Source organism: Mustela putorius, unplaced genomic scaffold, assembly GCF_011764305.1.
Source record: "Mustela putorius furo isolate JIRA1106 unplaced genomic scaffold, ASM1176430v1.1 tig00000876_pilon_pilon_pilon, whole genome shotgun sequence".
Lineage (NCBI taxonomy): Eukaryota > Metazoa > Chordata > Mammalia > Carnivora > Mustelidae > Mustela > Mustela putorius.
Genome location: NW_025421506.1, coordinates 921,178 through 940,888, shown reverse-complemented (window position 1 = coordinate 940,888; position 19,711 = coordinate 921,178). Strand labels below are relative to the sequence as shown.

Sequence of the window (19,711 nt, the reverse complement as noted above, 5' to 3'; positions counted from 1 at the left end):
CTTTATAGATCCTGGATATCAACCTTTTGTCTGTACTGTCATTTGCAAATATCTTCTCCCATCCCGTGGGTTGCCTCTTTGTTTTGTTGACTGTTTCCTTTGCTGTGCAGAAGCTTTTGATCTTGATGAAGTCCCAAAAGTACATTTTCACTTTTGTTTCCTTTGCCTTTGGAGGCATATCTTGAAAGAAGTTGCTGTGGCTGATATCGAAGAGATTACTGCCAATGTTCTCTAAGATTCTGATGGATTCCCGTCTCACATTGAGGTCTTTTATCCATTTCGAGTTTATCTTTGTGTATGGTGTAAGAGAATGGTCGAGTTTCATTCTTCGACATATAGCTGTCCAATTTTCCCAGCACCATTTATTGAAGAGACTGTCTTTTTCCCACTGTTTATATTTTTTCCTGCTTTGTCGAAGATTATTTGACCATAGAGTTGAGGGCCCATATCTGGGCTCTCTACTCTGTAACAGGAGCATTTTAAATGATAATTGGGAGTGTTTACAAAAATAGGTTTCAGTTGCAGTTTCAGGCAACTAAAAGTGTTATGAGTTTTCGCCGTAAATCGGTGTAAGGGGAAAACATTTTTATTGTTACCCTGATTTATCCTTCACAAATAGGAAGATGATATCCAGGAACTTAATTTGCACACTGTATGATAGTTGCACTTTCTCTGTGTCTTTCTATTCTCTTGTTTGCCAACGTAACAGGCAATGTGATGGTGATAAGAGCTGGAAGGTAGACACAAACTTTAAAATTTATTAGATCATCCCTTCCTGCTCCCATTAGTGATTTGCTCTTTAACTTTGGTTAAATCTGTCAACTTTTCTGTCTTAGCCTCCTATTTAGGAAACAAAACAAATAAGCATAGGGGAAAAAAGAGTGAGAGAGGCAAACCAAGAAACAGACTGTTAATTATAGAGAACAAACTGATGGTTACCAGCGAGGAGGTGGGGGGGGAACGGAGGAAACAGGTGATGGGGATTAAGGTATGCACCTGTTGTGATGAGCTCCGGCTATTGTATGCAGGTGTTGAGTCACTCTGTTGTACACCTGAAACTAATATTACCCTGTATGTTAACTAACCGGAATTTAAATAAAAACTTAAAAACATAAATTAAAAAAAAATAGTAAACTGTCAGCCCCTCAGAAGTCCTTAGTTCGTCCTGCTCAGAGAGTCACGTTCCTTACTTCAGAGTAATGCTTTCTTTGCTTTGCTTTGTGGTTTTACTATGTATCCCTAAACACTACAGTTTGGAATTTTTATAAATTTAATCATTCAGTATGTATATTCTTTAGTATCTAGTTGCTTTTATTGAATATCTTTTTGTTCTGATTCATCCACAAAGTAACTATAGCTTGTTACAGTTTATAGCTATACAGGATTTCATTGTATAAATATATTGCAATTTATATTTCTATTCTACTATTTTTAAAATATTTTATTTTATTTTTTCAGTGTTCAAGATTCATTGTTTATGCACCACACCCAGTGCTCCCATGCAATATGTACCCTCCTTAATATCCACCACCAATCTCACCCATCCCCCACCCCCTCCTCTCCAAAACTCTCAGTTTGTTTCGCAGAGTCTACAGTCTCTCACAATCTCCCCTAGGATTTCCCCCAACTCACTTCTCCCCATCTCCCCATGTCCTTTGTGTTATTCCTTGTGCTCTACAAGTAAGTGAAACCATATGATAATTGACTCTGCTTGACTCTGTTCTACTATTGATGGACTTTTTTGGTGATGGACATTTTCTCCTTTTTTTTCTTAAAGATTTTATTTATTTATTTGAGAGAGAGTGCATGCATGAGTGGGGGCAGGGGGCTGAGGGAGCAGAGAGAGAATCTTTTTTTTTTTTTTTTTTTGCCTCATAATGGAGAGAGAGGATCTTAGTCAGATTCCGCACTGAGTGCAGAGCCTCACGCAGGGCTGGATCTCATGACCTTGAGATCGTGACCTGAGTCAAAAATCAAGAGTTGGATCATATGATCTCCCTGATATGAGGAAGTTGTGATGCAACATGGGGGCTTAAGTGGGTACGAGAAGAATAAATGAAACAAGATGGGATTGGGAGGGAGACAAACCATAAGTGACTCTTAATCTCACAAAACAAACTGAGGGTTGCTGGGGGGAGGGGGTTTGGGAGAAGGGGGTGGGATTATGGACATTGGGGAGGGTATGTGCTTTGGTGAGTGCTGTGAAGTGTGTAAACCTGGTGATTCACAGACCTGTACCCCTGGGGATAAAAATATATGTTTATAAAAAAAATAAAAAATTAAAATCATAAAAAAAAAAATCAAGAGTTGGATGCTTAACCAACTGAGCCATCCAGGTGCCCCTTCACATCTAAATTTTTACTAATTCTTGGGGTCTTTTTGTTATAGTTCTGACAGTTTTTGCATTCTACATATTGAAGATATGTTATTAAGTACATAGAAATGCATGATTGTTACATCATCCTGGTGAATTCAACTTTTTAATATTCTTTTAAAGATTTTATTTATTTATTTGACAGAGAGAGAGATCACAAGTAGGCAAAGAGGCAGATGGGGGGGCGGAGCAGGCTCCCTGCTGAGCAGGGAGCCCTATGCAGGGTTGGATCCCAGGACCCTCGGATCATGATCTGGGCCAAAGGCAGAGGCTTTAAACCACAGAGCCACCCAGTCCCCCTTTTTAATATTTTTTACCTTTTCCAGTGGTTTTTGCCTTAAAATCCTACTTGGGTATTCACATAGCCCTACTAGCTTTCTTTTGATTAATATTACATAATGTGTCTTTCTCCATCTTATTTTTCATCTTTGTGTGTCTATTTTAGTGGTGTTTCTTAGTAAGCAGCAAGTTATATAATTTTATAATCCTCTCTGATGAATTATAATATTTTAATTGGATTACTTAGTTCACTTATGAATTTAATGACTCATATTTTGGTTGTAATTCCATCATTGTCCCTTTACTTATCCTGCTCTATGTTCTTTTTTTCTCTTTTCTTATCTTCTTTTGGATTCATTGTACGTTTTTAATTTTTCTGTTTTTACTTCATGAGCTCAGGTTTTACACTTGTATTCTTTATGGTTTTGGTGGTTTTCCTGGAGTGTATACCATACGTTCTTGATTGAATGAAGTCTAATATAATTGGTATTTTACCCTTTCCTGGAAAATACAAACACTCCAATATATGCCATTGGCATATACTTTAATTATCTGAATGCGTGAATTTTTTATAAGGTCGACTTTTTATAGCTTAGCATTAGCACTGTGAAACTTTTAGGTTATCCCCCCCGCATTTGAACATTGTAGTACATGTGAAGTATTAAGATGAATGGCAATTTCTTATTTACATAACTTTGTACTGATAAAACAAAAATTGATGTTAAAGCTTGCTGGGCTGGTTATACCTGAAAAAAAGTTTCTTTAGAGGACACATAGAGAGCTAAGCCATACATGCGTGTGCATGTGCACGCGCGCACACACACACACACACACACACACATTCCTGATACACAATTTGTTCAGCTTTTGATTTCCAAGTTCTTTTTTCTCCCAGGACTATCAGTTACCTATCTTTTATCTCTTTGTGCTTGGGCTTTCTTTGGCACTGAGGGAAGGCTTTCAAAAGTTCACCCTACCTGTCACCAGCTCGTCTCCTTTGCTGCCACCTCAGCCATTTGCAATTCTTTGTCCACTTGCAACTTTCTTCTCTCTTGTTACCACTTGGATTTCCCTCAGAAAGGCCAACCGTTTATAAAGACCAACAAATCAGAGTGCTTCAGGATGACAAACCAACCAATCACAGTGTGTGGGGCATTTTCTTTGAGTAGTTATCTCTTCAGGCTCTCTGTCTCTTGTTGCTTCCTTTTCAAAAGTTTTTAGCCTTCAGAACGGCCCTGGATGCTGATGAGCATCGCGTCAGAAGACTCACCAGTGGAGAAATGAGAGTTTTTGGTACTGTTAAGGTAGTTGTGGTTTGGGGCAATGTACAATTTATTTTTAACCATTACACACATACAGAGGTTCTCTGTTTTTAAAATGTGCATCTCTTTTCTACAAAGAATGAAAAAATAATAGAACAACAACTTCTTGTGGATCAACTGAGCGAAGAACTATCAAAACTTAACCTGTCAATGACCTCTTCAGCTACGGAACCTTGTGGAGATGGACCAGACACCAGGACAGCCACGAAGAGGCCATGCACTGTACCCTTTGATTCTCGTCTGGGACATTACATTTATATTCCAGCCAGACCAGGTTCCAGGAAGGTAATGTCGAGACATTGATCTCTTTCTGATTTTGAGATTTAAAAAATATTCTTTATGATATCACAGTGTATTTGCATGATCTCAGCAGGGTTTTTTTTCTGTTTGATTTCATGGACTTTTATGCATATTCTTTCTTTTTTCATCAGGCTTCTTTTAAATAATAAATTAATAAATAGGAGAATCTATAGTTATATTTGGAAGAAATAGTTGAAGATGATGTCTTTATTCACCAAGGAGAAAAAGCTATCCTTTGCCATCATATTTTCTGACACGCTTTAGTCTGATAGCTTCATGAATTTTTTTTTTCTTTAGCCACACCAAGGTTGTGGGAAGATTGGAGGGTATTTATTTTGATTTATTTGGCCTGTTTTATTATTTTTAAAGTGACATTTATCTGTTATTTGGACTTGCCAAGCTAACATAATCAAGTCTCTGAGGATTAGTATGAAGTTTCATTTTAATTTTTGTTTATAAATATTTGCATGGGTGGTAAATACATGCACACAGATTTTTCTTGAAAAGCAAGGAATCTCAGGACGCCTGGGTGGCTCAGTTGGTTAAACACCCTGCCTTCAGTTCAGGTCATGATCTCAGGGTCCTGGGATTGAGTCCCGCAGTGCTCAGTGAAGAATCTGCCTCTCCCTCTGCCTGCTGTTCCCGCTGCTTGTGCTCTTTTTCTCTGACAAATAAATAAATAAAATCTTAAACAAGAAAAAAGGAAAACAAATCTCTAGGGCAATAGAAATCTCTAATGGAAAAAGATTAAGTAGCAGATTCATGAATTTTGGTTTCTATTGATTAGTTTTATGAAGGGAAATGACTTGTTTGGGTCTCTGAGGGTTACAGTTAAAGGGATGAGTAGTAGGAGAGGTGTCAGAGGCTGTGCCCTCAGGCAGGCTGGGGTGTGAGCAGCTCTGTGCATAGGCCTGCAGTACATATGTCTAAACCTGTGTGAGCCCCAGGGTCCTTTTCTGTCAGACTGGGGGAGATTTAAGGAGGGTGTAGAGGATTTACATGAGATAGTGAATTGGAAACTGGCACACTGCGTCTCTGGCACATGCACTCAGGTTGCATCCCTTGTGTCCCAGGCTCGGGCCTCAGAGCAAGCAGGACAGATGCTCCTCTTACCTGAGAATACTCACCTATTCTGAGTGATTGGGTTTTAACATTTAAATCACTATTATTATTTTTTAAGATTTTATTTATTTGACAGAGAGAGACACAGCAAGAGAGGGAACACAGCAGAGGGAGTGGGTGAGGGAGAAGCAGGCTTCCCACAGAGTAGGGAGCCTGATGTGGGACTTGACCCTAGTACCCTGCGATCGTGACCTGAGGCAAAAGACGCTTAACCAACTGAGCCACCCAGGCGCCCGAAGTCACTGTTATTATTAATCTCAGCTTTACTTTGTAGAGTTATTGACATGTTCTTTATGGCTAAATACATGATAAATTTTCGTGGAACATGACAAAGGGCACATTCTTTGCAGGATACAAATTTGATAACTTAATTCAACTTTAAAATTATATATCTTCTGGGGCACCTGGGTGGCTCAGTGGGTTAAGCCTCTGCCTTCGGCTCAGGTCATGATCTCAGGGTCCTGGGATCGAGCCCCACATAGGGCTCTCTGCTCAGCGGGGAGCCTGCTTCCCCTTCTCTCTCTGCCTGCTGCTCTGCTTACTTCTGATCTCTGTCAAATAAATAAGATCTTTAAAAAAATTATATATCTTCTGTAATTAATTAACTATTGGCAAGTAATGGGAAAGAATTTTCCGTTTCTTCTATTCTTTTGTTTTTTAAAAATAACATTTGGGTGTTCTTCCCCCTGATTACAAAAGTCATACATACTTAAGCTTTCTCAGTCTTTTTCTTTTTTTTTTTTTTTTTATAAACATATATTTTTATCCCCAGGGGTACAGGTCTGTGAATCACCAGGTTTACACACTTCACAGCACTCACCAAATCACATACCCTCCCCAATGTCCATAATCCCACCCCCTTCTCCCAAACCCCCTCCCGCCCGGCAACCCTCAGTTTGTTTTGTGAGATTAAGAGTCACTTATGGTTTGTCTCCCTCCCAATCCCATCTTGTTTCATTTATTCTTCTACCCACTTAAGCCTCCATGTTGCATCACCACTTCCTCATATCAGGGAGATCATATGATAGTTGTCTTTCTCTGCTTGACTTATTTCGCTAAGCATGATACGCTCTAGTTCCATCCATGTTGTTGCAAATGGCAAGATTTCATTTCTTTTGATGGCTGCATAGTATTCCATTGTGTATATATACCACATCTTCTTGATCCATTCATCTGTTGATGGACATCTAGGTTCTTTCCATAGTTTGGCTATTGTGGACATTGCTGCTATAAACATTCGGGTGCATGTGTCCCTTTGGATCACTACATTTGTATCTTTAGGGTAAATACCCAATAGTGCAATTGCTGGGTCATAGGGCAGTTCTATTTTCAACATTTTGAGGAACCTCCATGCTGTTTTCCAGAGTGGCTGCACCAGCTTGCATTCCCACCAACAGTGTAGGAGGGTTCCCCTTTCTCCGCATCCTCGCCAGCATCTGTCATTTCCTGACTTGTTGATTTTAGCCATTCTGACTGGTGTGAGGTGATATCTCATTGTGGTTTTGATTTGTATTTCCCTGATGCCGAGTGATATGGAGCACTTTTTCATGTGTCTGTTCGCCATCTGGATGTCTTCTTTGCAGAAATGTCTGTTCATGTCTTCTGCCCATTTCTTGATTGGATTATTTGTTCTTTGGGTATTGAGTTTGCTAAGTTCTTTATAGATTCTGGACACTAGTCCTTTATCTGATATGTCGTTTGCAAATATCTTCTCCCATTCTGTCAGTTGTCTTTTGATTTTGTTAACTGTTTCCTTTGCTGTGCAAAAGCTTTTGATCTTGATGAAATCCCAGTAGTTCATTTTTTCCCTTGCTTCCCTTGCCTTTTGCGTTGTTCCTAGGAAGATGTTGCTGCGGCAGAGGTCGAAGAGGTTGCTGCCCGTGTTCTCCTCAAGGATTTTGATGGATTCCTTTCGTACATTGAGGTCCTTCATCCATTTTGAGTCTATTTTTGTGTGTGGTGTAAGGAAATGGTCCAATTTCATTTTTCTGCATGTGGCTGTCCAATTTTCCCAGCACCATTTATTGAAAAGGCTGTCTTTTTTCCATTGGACATTCTTTCCTGCTTTGTCGAAGATTAGTTGACCATAGATTTGAGGGTCTATTTCTGGGCTCTCTATTCTGTTCCATTGATCTATGTGTCTGTTTTTGTGCCAGTACCATGCTGTCTTGATGATGACAGCTTTGTAATAGAGCTTGAAGTCCGGAATTGTGATGCCACCAAAGTTGGCTTTCTTTTTCAATATCCCTTTGGCTATTCGAGGTCTTTTCTGGTTCCATATAAATTTTAGAATTATTTGTTCCATTTCTTTGAAAAAGATGGATGGTACTTTGATAGGAATTGCATTAAATGTGTAGATTGCTTTAGGTAGCATAGACATTTTCACAATATTTATTCTTCCAATCCAGGAGCATGGAACATTTTTCCATTTCTTTGTGTCTTCCTCAATTTCTTTCATGAGTACTTTATAGTTTTCTGAGTATAGATTCTGTGTCTCTTTGGTTAGGTTTATTCCTAGGTATCTTATGGTTTTGGATGCAATTGTAAATGGGATTGACTCCTTAATATCTCTTTCTTCTGTCTTGCTGTTGGTGTAGAGAAATGCAACTGATTTCTGTGCATTGATTTTATATCCTGACACTTTACTGAATTCCTGTATAAGTTCTAGCAGTTTTGGAGTGGAGTCTTTTGGGTTTTCCACATATAGTATCATATCATCTGCGAAGAGTGATAATTTGACTTCTTCTTTGCCGATTTGGATGCCTTTAATTTCCTTTTGTTGTCTGATTGCTGAGGCTAGGACCTCTAGTACTATGTTGAATAGCAGTGGTGATAATGGACATCCCTGCCGTGTTTCCTGACCTTAGCGGAAAAGCTTTCAGTTTTTCTCCATTGAGAATGATATTTGCGGTGGGTTTTTCATAGATGGCTTTGATGATATTGAGGTATGTGCCCTCTATCCCTACACTTTGAAGAGTTTTGATCAGGAAGGGATGTTGTACTTTGTCAAATGCTTTTTCAGCATCTATTGAGAGTATCATATGGTTCTTGTTCTTTCTTTTATTGATGTGTTGTATCACATTGACTGATTTGCGGATGTTGAACCAACCTTGCAGCCCTGGAATAAATCCCACCTGGTCGTGGTGAATAATCTTTTTAATGTACTGTTGAATCCTATTGGCTAGTATTTTGTTGAGTATTTTCGCATCTGTGTTCATCAAGGATATCGGTCTATAGCTCTCTTTTTTTGGTGGGATCCTTGTCTGGTTTTGGGATCAAGGTGATGCTGGCCTCATAAAATGAGTTTGGAAGTTTTCCTTCCATTTCTATTTTTTGGAACAGTTTCAGGAGAATAGGAATTAGTTCTTCTTTAAATGTTTGGTAGAATTCCCCCGGGAAGCCGTCTGGCCCTGGGCTTTTGTTTGTTTGGAGATTTTTAATGACTGTTTCTATCTCCTTACTGGTTATGGGTCTGTTCAGGCTTTCTATTTCTTCCTGGTTCAGTTGTGGTAGTTTATATGTTTCTAGGAATGCATCCATTTCTTCCAGATTGTCAAATTTATTGCCGTAGAGTTGCTCATAGTATGTTCTTATAATAGTTTGTATTTCTTTGGTGTTAGTTGTGATCTCTCCTCTTTCATTCATGATTTTATTTATTTGGGTCCTTTCTCTTCTCTTTTTGATAAGTCGGGCCAGGGGTTTATCAATCTTATTAATTCTTTCAAAGAACCAGCTCCTAGTTTCGTTGATTTGTTCTATTGTTTTTTTGGTTTCTATTTCATTGATTTCTGCTCTGATCTTTATGATTTCTCTTCTCCTGCTGGGCTTAGGGTTTCTTTCTTGTTCTTTCTCCAGCTCCTTTAGGTGTAGGGTTAGGTTGTGTACCTGAGACCTTTCTTGTTTCTTGAGAAAGGCTTGTACCGCTATATATTTTCCTCTCGGGACTGCCTTTGTTGTGTCCCACAGATTTTGAACCGTTGTATTTTCATTATCATTTGTTTCCATGATTTTTTTCAATTCTTCTTTAATTTCCCGGTTGACCCATTCATTCTTTAGAAGGATACTGTTTAGTCTCCATGTATTTGGGTTCTTTCCAAACTTCCTTTTGTGGTTGAGTTCTAGCTTTAGAGCATTGTGGTCTGAAAATATGCAGGGAATGATCCCAATCTTTTGATACCGGTTGAGTCCTGATTTAGGACCGAGGATGTGATCTATTCTGGAGAATGTTCCATGTGCACTAGAGAAGAATGTGTATTCTGTTGCTTTGGGATGAAATATTCTGAATATATCTGTGATGTCCATCTGGTCCAGTGTGTCGTTTAAGGCCTTTATTTCCTTGCTGATCTTTTGCTTGGATGACCTGTCCATTTCAGTGAGGGGAGTGTTAAAGTCCCCTACTATCATTGTATTATTGTTGATGTGTTTCTTTGATTTTGTTATTAATTGGTTTATATAGTTGGCTGCTCCCACATTGGGGGCATAGATATTTAAAATTGTTAAATCTTCTTGTTGGACAGACCCTTTGAGTATGATATAGTGTCCTTCCTCATCTCTTATTATAGTCTTTGGCTTAAAATCTAATTGATCTGATATAAGGATTGCCACTCCTGCTTTCTTCTGATGTCCATTAGCATGGTAAATTCTTTTCCACCCCCTCACTTTAAATCTGGAGGTGTCTTCGGGCTTAAAATGTGTTTTTGGAGGCAACATATAGATGGGTTTTGTTTTTTTATCCATTCTGATACCCTGTGTCTTTTGACAGGGGCATTTAGCCCATTCACATTCAGGGTAACTATTGAGAGATATGAATTTAGTGCCATTGTATTGCCTGTAAGGTGACTGTTACTGTATATGGTCTCTGTTCCTTTCTGATCTACCCACTTGTAGGCTCTCTCTTTGCTTAGAGGACCCCTTTCAATATTTCCTGTAGAGCTGGTTTGGTATTTGCAAAATTCTTTCAGTTGTTGTTTGTCCTGGAAGCTTTTAATCTCTCCTTCTATTTTCAATGATAGCCTAGCTGGATATAGTATTCTTGGCTGCATGTTTTTTCTCGTTTAGTGCTCTGAAAATATCATGCCAGCTCTTTCTGGCCTGCCAGGTCTCTGTGGATAAGTCAGCTGCCAATCTAATATTTTTACCATTGTATGTTACAGACTTCTTTTCCCGGGCTGCTTTCAGGATTTTCTCTTTGTCATTGAGACTTGTAAATTTTACTATTAGGTGACGGGGTGTGGGTCCTATTCTTATTGATTTTGAGGGGCATTCTCTGAACCTCCTGAATTTTGATGCTCGTTCCCTTTGCCATATTGGGGAAATTCTCCCCAATAATTCTCTCCAGTATACCTTCTGCTCCCCTCTCACTTTCTTCTTCTTCTGGAATCCCAATTATTCTAATGTTGTTTCGTCTTATGGTGTCACTTATCTCTCGAATTCTCCCCTCGTGGTCCAGTAGCTGTTTGTCCCTCTTTTGCTCAGCTTCTTTATTCTCTGTCATTTGGTCTTCTATATCACTAATTCTTTCTTCTGCCTCATTTATCCTAGCAGTTAGAGCCTCCATTTTTGATTGCACCTCATTAATAGCTTTTTTGATTTCACCTTGGTTAGATTTTAGTTCTTTTATTTCTCCAGAAAGGGCTTTTATATCTCTCGAGAGGGTTTCTCTAATATCTTCCATGCCTTTTTCGAGCCCGGCTAGAACCTTGAGAATTGTCATTCTGAACTCTAGATCTGACATATTACCGATGTCTGTATTGATTAGGTCCCTAGCCTTCGGTACTGCCTCTTGTTCTTTTTTTTGTGTTTGAATTTTTACGTCTTGTCATTTTGTCCAGATAAGAGTAAATGAAGGGGCAAGTAAAATACTAAAAGGGTGGCAACAACCCCAGGAAAATATGCTTTAAACCAAATTAGAGGAGATCCAAAATCGTGAGTGGGGAGAAAGGGGATAAAAAGAGGTTCAAAAAGGAAGAAAGAAAAAAAAAAAGAAAAAAAAAAGAAAGAAAAAAAAAAAAAAAAAAAAAAAAAAAAAAAAAAAAAAAATTTTTTAAAAAAGAAAACACCACCTAAGAAAAATGTAAAAAAGAAAAAAAATATATATATTAGATAAACTAGTATAAAATCGTTAAAAAAAGAAAAAGGTAACAGTTAAAAAAAAAATTTTACCCGAAGGCGAGAAAAAAAAAAAAAGAAAAAGAAAAAATTAAATTAACTGCAAGACTAAAAAAAATCACAGGAAAAAAGCCATGAGTTCCGTGCTTGGCTTTCTCCTCCTCTGGAATTCTGCTGCTCTCCTTGGTATTGAAACCGCACTCCTTGGTAGGTGAACTTGGTCTTGGCTGGATTTCTTGTTGATCTTCTGGGGGAGGGGCCTGTTTTAGTGATTCTCAAGTGTCTTTGCCCCAGGCGGAATTACACCGCCCTTACCCGGGCCGGGGTGAGTAATCCACTCGGGTTTGCTTTCAGGAGCTTTTGTTCCCTGAGCGCTTTCCGTAGAGTTCCAGAGGACGGGAATACAAATGGCGGCCTCCTGGTCTCCGGCCCGGAGGAGCCGAGAGCCCAGGGCCCCACTCCTCAGTGCGCCCTCAGAGAACAGCGCCCAGTTACTCCCGTCTGCCTGACCTCCGGCCGCGCTCCGAGCTCACCGAGCCTGCGACCGGTTCAAGGTAACACGGAGCTGTGAGCTTACTGTCGGCTCTGTCTCTGTAGCCGGCTTTCCCGTTCCAATACCCGCAAGCTCTGCGACACTCAGACACCCCCGATCCTTCTGTGACCCTGCGGGACCTGAGGCCACGCTGACCCCGCGTGGGCTTCGCCCCGGTTTAGCCTCTGGAGCGATGTCCCTCAGCGGAACAGACTTTTAAAAGTCCTGATTTTGTGCGCGGTTGCTCCGCCGCTTGCCGGGAGCCGGCCCCTCCCCCCCGGGGTCTATCTTCCCGTCGCTTTGGATTCACTTCCCTGCCGGTCCTACCTTTCAGAAAGTGGTTGTTTTTCTGTTTCCAGAATTGCTGTTCTTCTTCTCTTCGATCTGCCGATGGATTTTCAGGTGTTTGCAATCTTTAGATAAGGTATCTAGCTGATCTCCGGCTAGCTGAAGCAGTCTCAGCTTGCTACTTCTCCGCCATCTTGACTCCAAGTCTCTTTTTCTTTTTTTACGACATTCATACATACACATGTACACGCGCATATAGTCTTTGAGGAGATAGACCTCTGTGGGCTTTTGAAAAAGGTTAGGCCCTTAGGGGTTCTTACCTCCAGCTGTTTGAATAGACTTGAAACAGACATGACTGGAGTAACGAGTTCCATGGTTATAGTTTCAGAAGAGCAAAATCCTTAGTTTTGTTTTGTTTTTCTAAAATTTTCTTTCCACCCCGAAAGAGCCCTGTTAGCCACTAAAAGGTGGGGAAAGGAAGAAAATACAAAAGTTATAGGATCAGCAGCTTGGGGGATGGGGGTGGTTCTCTTTCTCCTGGCGTGTGTCCAGGAATCCAGGCCACCTCTCTTCTTTGGGCTGGTTGCTGCAGCAGAGAGAGAAGGCAGGGTTGCATGGGAAGACACATTGTATGGCCAGCCCTGTCCTGCTTACTATTCCATTGTTCTAAGAGTGAGGCGAGGGTTTCGTACTGATTACCAGAACTAACTGAATTACAGTGAAGAGGACATCTGAAATGCCACTTTATTTTCTCCCTGGAGTTTTGCTTCCTTGGTAGAAGTCTAGCTAATATTTTCTAGCTCTGCTAATTTCTTTTAGAGTTCATTAGCTCTGATATTTTCTTGAAGTGCAAGTAGTCCTCATATGAGGAAATATTTCTTTTGTTCTGTTCTTCATTGGAAATGTATTTTTTTTTTAAGATTTTATTTATTTATTTGACAGAGATCACAAGTAGGGAGAGAGACAGGCAGAAAGAGAGAGAGGGAAGCGGCTCCCCGGTAAGCAGAGAGCCCCATGCGGGGCTCAATCCCAGGACCCTGAGATGGTGCATGACCTAAGCCGAGGGCAGAGGCTTAACCTACTGAGCCACCCAGATGCCCCAGAAATGTATTTTTTTAAAGGAAATATTTCTTCTATGCTTGTTTACTCATATTGGAGGGAAAGAGCAAAAAGCTCTTATTTAATTTTAAAAGTATTATTTGTTATATTTATGGATATACTTTCATTACTGGCTTTTCTCAACATATCATGAACATTTGACAGTCATTAAGTATTCTCTTATGACATCATGATTTTTAGTAGCTGAATAATAGTTATCCTAGGGGCATACAGTTGTGTACCTTTTCCTATCATTACACATTTGTTTTCAATTATTTCCTAATCTGAAAATGGAATTATAGGATATATCTACTTATGCAGAATTCCTAATGAAATCTGTTTGCAGATTTACCAGTTTACAGGTAAATAAAAGAAAAAGTTTCCAAATTATTTATCAAATTAACAGGAAAAAAGAGAAAAAACACCTCTGTCTCAGTAGTACCAAAAACTTATCTATTGAATCTTGACTTAAGCTTAAAGAAAAAAATACAACAGGTTTCTACTTTCTTTTTCTTTTTTTATTTTATTTATTTATTTATTTGACAGAGAGAGATCATAAGTAGGCAGAGAGGCAGGCAGAGAGAGAGGGAGAAGCAAGCTCTCTTGCCGAGCAGAGAGCCCAATGTGGGGCTCAATCCCAGGACCCTGAGATCATGACCTGGGCCAAAGGCAGAGGATTAACCCACTGAGCCACCCAGGCGCCCCAGGTTTCTACTTTCTTAACATGATAAATATGATACACTTGAAACCAAGAGCCAGTATTATACATATGCAGGGCACTTTGGAAAGAAAAAATTAGAGGTGGTCCCAATCAGTGCTTAGGTATAATATAATATCACAAATGCTGATGAAAACCTGGCTTGTTTCACTGATCGTAATACATACATTTTTTTCACAGTTTATCATCTTTGATGGCAGGGTATGTTTTATAATTGATGGCATGTCATGGTTTGACGGCGTTTTTTCCTTTCTCGATAGAATAAAAATAATGGTGTGTCTTACAATTGATAGCATTTCAGATTTGATAAAATATGATATAAACCAGAAATAAAAGCATTGGATATTGGGGGAGCCAGGTGGTGGGTACTATGGAGGGCACTCATTGCCTGGAGCACTGGGTGTGGTGCAGAAACAGTGAATTCTGTTACGCTGAAAAGAAAAAAGAAAAAAGCAATGGGTAAACTAATACACTTTTTAAAAAAAAAAGATTTTATTTATTTGTCAGAGAAAGAGATCACAAGCAGGAGGAACGGTGGGTAGCGGGAGAAGCAGGCTCCCCACTGAGCAGGGAGACCAATGAGGGACCCGATCCCAGGATCCTGGGATCATGACCTGAGCTGAAGGCAGAGGCTTAACCAACTGAGCCACTCAGGCATCCCTAATATCACTTTTGGTACTTCACTTAATTGTATGCTAAGAAAACCAACCAAAGTACTCTTTTTAAAAGATTGTATTTATTTGACAGAGAGAGAGTAAGCACAGGCAGGGGGAGGGGTGGACAAAGGGAAAGGGAGAAGCAGGCTCCTTGTAGAGGAAGGAACCTGATGTGGAACTCGATCCCAGGACCCTGGGATCATGACCTGAGCCAAAGACAGACACTTAACCCACTGAGCCACCCAGGCACCCCAACCAAAGTATTCTTGACGTATATATTTTAAAAATCTTCTGCAATCTCCAACTTCACAAAAGTGGAAATATCTGTAAAATCTTGCTTTTTCCTGAATGAATTACATTCTTTTTTTTTTTTTTTTTAAGATTTTATTTATTTATTTGTCAGAGAGAGAGCGAGCGAGAGCAAGCACAGGCAGACAGAGTGGAAGGCAGAGTCAGAGGGAGAAGCAGGCTCCCTGCGGAGCAAGGAGCCCAATGTGGGACTCGATCCCAGGACGCTGGGATCATGACCTGAGCCGAAGGCAGCTGCTTAACCAACTGAGCCACCCAGGCGTCCCAATGAATTACATTCTTGTGTCACAAAGTTCCTGTGCATAACCCCACACTACATGTTAACAGTTTCACTAAGATTTTACCTCACAGGAAGGCTTGTGATATTTCATTTTTGTTTTGCTTTCCTTTTTAATTCGTTGCATACATAGTTGCTCAGGGTGAAGAATGAACACAGCAGAACACAGAGAAGATGTGTCTGCCTAGCTTAGACTAGGTTCCTTTGCTGTGCAGCTCGTTCCAGCAGGATACACCAGCGTCACAGTAGCAAAGTGACAAATTATATGTCATAAACCTTTGTGGAATTGTTGATTGAAATTTTGTACAAAATTTGTACAGTGTATGGTGAATGACTTGAGCAATGTTGTAGCGTATCTGATGAATCCAAATCGAATGCATCACTAGTAGGAGATTATCTTTCTGTATGATGATGTGAAACATCAAGTTCAGGTCTGGGTACAACATTTTAAGTCAAATTAGATTATTTTCAGAGAACCAGGTAGTTTAAGGACCTTGGTGAACATCTGAAGTAACTCTGGACTTACTCTGATTCAGAGGGGACATGATGCCTGTTTTCAAATATTTGAAGGCTTTGGGCGCTGGGGTGGCTTAGTCAGTTAAGCATATGCCTTTGGCTCAGGTCATGATCTCAGGGAGCTGGGATCGAGCCCTGTGTCAGCCTCTAAGCTCAGCGGGGAGTCTGTTCTCTCTCTCCCTGCTCATGCTCTCTCTCCCCTCAAATAAATAAATAAAAATTTAAAAAAAATTGAAGGCTTATCGTTATTGTTATATTTGTCTCTACAAGTAGGACTACAGAGAAGTCTATGGGAATGTAAAGAAAGCTTAATCAGTGAAAACTGCCAGAGATGATTTTTGAGGCCCCAGGGCTTGTGAGGGCCCCTGCAACCAATGTTTCAGCAGAAGTTACGTTATAGATGAGAGTCAGATATGGGGTGAATAGTTGAACTCTCAGTAAGCTTTAAAGTTCTCTCTAGCCTTGTGGCTGTATAATTCTAGGAAAAAATGATTAGAATAAAATATTGGCTTCTAGTTGTAGACACCTCAGTTATCTAAGTTATTAGCTTATTTGAGTACTTACGTAGTGATCAGTACTATTTGGGGTTATGGTTGAAAGTGCTCAAGTGGGGAGCTATGGAATACAGAAGCAATTCAGGGGAAGCAGGACCCAGTACTTAGGTGGGATGGGCCCAGGTTATAAAACCCTTTATGGGGGTGCCTGGTGGCTCAGTGGATTAAGGCCTTTGCCTTCAGTTGGGGTCATGGTCTCGGGGTCCTGGGATCGAGCCCCACATTGGGCTCTCTGCTCAGCAGGGAGCCTGCCTCCTCCTCTCTCTGCCTGCCTCTCTGCCTACTTGTGATCTCTTGTCTGTCAAATAAATAAGTAAAGACTTTAAAAAAAATCATTTAAAACCCTTTATGAGCCTGCAAGAGGCAAAGAATACCTTGTCTTGGGTGGGATGACTGTTAAGGAATTAATTTGCTAAATATCATTAATTATTGTGGGATTTATTTGGTCTTCATTATAAAGCTGGATCATTTGGTTTTCTTTGTAGACAGAAATTTTAAAAGCAAGTTAGAATTCTAGAGAACAAAATTTGATTCTGAATAAAAGATTTTATTTGCTCCTGAAATTAATTCCTATTCCTGTGACAAAGAGAAACCCCTATGCCTGTTTGTTGTGGGGGCAAAATGAACCTGTGCTTGTTAAATAAATACTTCTGAGTTGGTTCTTCTGTAAGTAATTCCCCTCCCTACTCCCTCACACGCCAGGATGGGAAATCCACCTAGAAACTTTATTCTGCATCCGTCATGGTACCAGTATGACAGATGGTCTTATTAGGTGGCCAACAGCAGAGCTACAAAAGTCAGATAGCAAGGAATCTTTAGCATTAGGAAGGCTTTTCTGGGAGGGATTATGTAAGAGACTTAAATCACTTGAATCTGTGTTATACATATTCTACTCTAAGTTAAAATTTTAATAGCTTATAATTATTTCTGGTAATAAATCGAATGTTTCCTCTAATATTTCATTTGGCTTTTTTGAGAAAAACTCTGAGGTCTGGTTACAAAGAGGTGGTGAAAAAGGAAATATCTGGTGACTTAAACTAGAATAAACAAATAAAGGCAGTTTCTAATTTTTGTTGTTTTTTCCAAGGTCATTTAAAAAAATTTTATTTACGGGGCGCCTGGGTGGCTCAGTGGTTAAGCCGCTGCCTTCGGCTCAGGTCATGATCTCGGGGTCCTGGGATCGAGTCCCGCATCGGGCTCTCTGCTCGGCAGGGAGCCTGCTTCCTCTCTCTCTCTCTGTCTGCCTCTCTGCCTACTTGTGATTTCTCTCTGTCAAATAAATAAAATCTTAAAAAAAAATTTTATTTATTATTTTTGGGGGGGCAAGTATGTGAGCAAGCATGGGGTGGGGACAGAGGGAGAGAAAGAATCTCCAGCAGACTCCCTGCTGAGCGTAGAGCCTGATGTAGGGCTTGATCCCACAACCCTGAGATCATGACCTGAGCCAATATCCAGAGTCAGATGCTGGGGCACCTGGGTGGCTCAGTGGGTTAAAGCCTCTGCCTTCAGCTCAGGTCATGATCCCAGGATCCTGGGATGGAGCCCCGAGTCGGGCTCTCTGCTCAGCAGGGAGCCTGCTTCCTCCTTTCTCTCTCTGCCAGTTTCTCTGCCTGCTTGTGATCTCTGTCTGTCGAATAAATAAATAAAATCTTAAAAAAGGAAAAAAAAAAAAAGAATCAGATGCTTAACTGACCACACCACTCAGGCGCCCCTCCAAGGTCGTTTTTTGAGAGTTTAAGGTGCATTGCTAGTAGAAGCATGTTATAATATAGAAAGTTCCCAGGCTGGGCCATGAAAATCTATTTATCCATGATACATGTTAACTGTGTCACTTAGAGCATTAAGTTGGCTATCCCTCACCACCACATGTAAAGTATGAGTAAATCCATTTGGATTTCCTGCAGCGTAGTACACAACGTGTCATTGCCTCTTATCACACTGTATATGGCTTTTACATGGTTGGGGAGTGCCTGTGCTGTGTTTAAGAGCTGTGATGTTTTCAGTCCTGCCTCTCTTTGGTTTCATTTTTGAATTGATAGGGAGCTTTCTAGAAGGAAGAGCTGTGTAGATTCTAAAAGATGTATGTGTCCATGGGGCACAACGGTACTGTGAAATTTATTTTGACTTTTGTATATTTCCAGTAATTGGCCATTTTAAGCACAAGTATCTAAAAACCTCTTCAAAAACATCTTGAGTGATAAGAGAAAAATAAACATTTTTTAAAAATCCCTTTTTTTATTGGCTGGGGTACTTGTAAGGTCTACACAAGCGCTTCTGTGTACTCTCTGGATCGAGTAGTTGCCGGATTTCGAACACGGAGTCAGATGCTACTGGGTCACTTAGAAGAACAAGATGAAGTCCTCCACTGCCAATTTTCTGACAACAGTGATGATGAAGAATCCGAAGGCCAAGAGAAATCTGAAATTAGGTATGTTAAAAAAAGTCGATTAATTTAATAAACGTATGATGCAATCAATATAGGTGTAGGTCTTTTTTTCATTAACATGTAACTTTACCATTTAATATAAGAGTAGGTAGTTTTTGCTAAATGTGTTGTCTCCTAATGTGTTATGAAACCAGTGTTTGAACACAAGTTATCCGTCTTAAAATTGAAAAATAATTTTGCATGTAGGGCTTTTGTAGTTGTTGGATTTTAATTTTCAGAGAGAGTATTTTTGGATTTCTTGATTTTGCTGCCACGGTGGCAACAAACATAATACGTTTCCCACTGAATTCAGCTTGGGGGAGATAGCCTTTTGTTTTGAGGAATACTAGTAAAATTCTGTTTATATAATTAATAATTTTTAAATATTACTGTCAGTTTTGGGGAAACCAGTTTGAGGGCAGATGAGAAGACACTAACAAACAAGTTACCTTTGATCCTGATCTTTTTTTTTTAGATGTAGAAGTCACTCATGGATTCAAAAGCCAGACTCTGTTTGTTCTCTTGTTGAATCGAATGACATTCAGGATCAAACACAGAAGTCAAGTTTGGGGAATGAAGGTACACAGACTTTCTCAAGTTATTTAGATTTAATGTTTACAACACTTCTCTTTTTCTTTAGTCATTAATATAAGAAGTATCTAGGAGTTCTGAAAGATGGGAACTTGGTAAGTGTGCTTTCCTGGTTGGTGGAACTTCCTTTATGTTCTCTGTTCTATCTCTAATTTTTCACTCTGTACTGCTTAATAAAAAAATTTTCCCAAAAATCAATTCTGACTAGAGTTATAGACTAAATGTCTCAGAATGGGGAACTT

The 19,711-nt window shown here is 39.8% G+C and overlaps 1 protein-coding gene and 1 long non-coding RNA gene across 6 annotated transcripts in view; one reads left to right on the top strand and one right to left on the bottom strand.

Moving 5' to 3' along the window:
* KIF27 (kinesin family member 27) overlaps nt 1-19,711 on the top strand; it is a 95,808-nt gene that overhangs the window by 28,991 nt on the left and 47,106 nt on the right. For both annotated transcript variants that reach the window (XM_045086068.1, XM_045086067.1), the window contains exons 6-8: nt 4,054-4,260; nt 18,712-18,881; nt 19,354-19,457. In XM_045086068.1, coding sequence (XP_044942003.1) covers nt 4,054-4,260; nt 18,712-18,881; nt 19,354-19,457 — 481 coding nt within the window. The remainder of the gene's footprint in view (nt 1-4,053; nt 4,261-18,711; nt 18,882-19,353; nt 19,458-19,711) is intronic.
* Nucleotides 18,785-19,711, bottom strand: part of LOC123393585 — a 60,421-nt gene continuing 59,494 nt past the window's right edge. For all 4 annotated transcript variants that reach the window (XR_006608413.1, XR_006608415.1, XR_006608414.1 and 1 more), the window contains one exon: nt 18,785-18,871. This is a non-coding gene — a long non-coding RNA (uncharacterized LOC123393585). The remainder of the gene's footprint in view (nt 18,872-19,711) is intronic.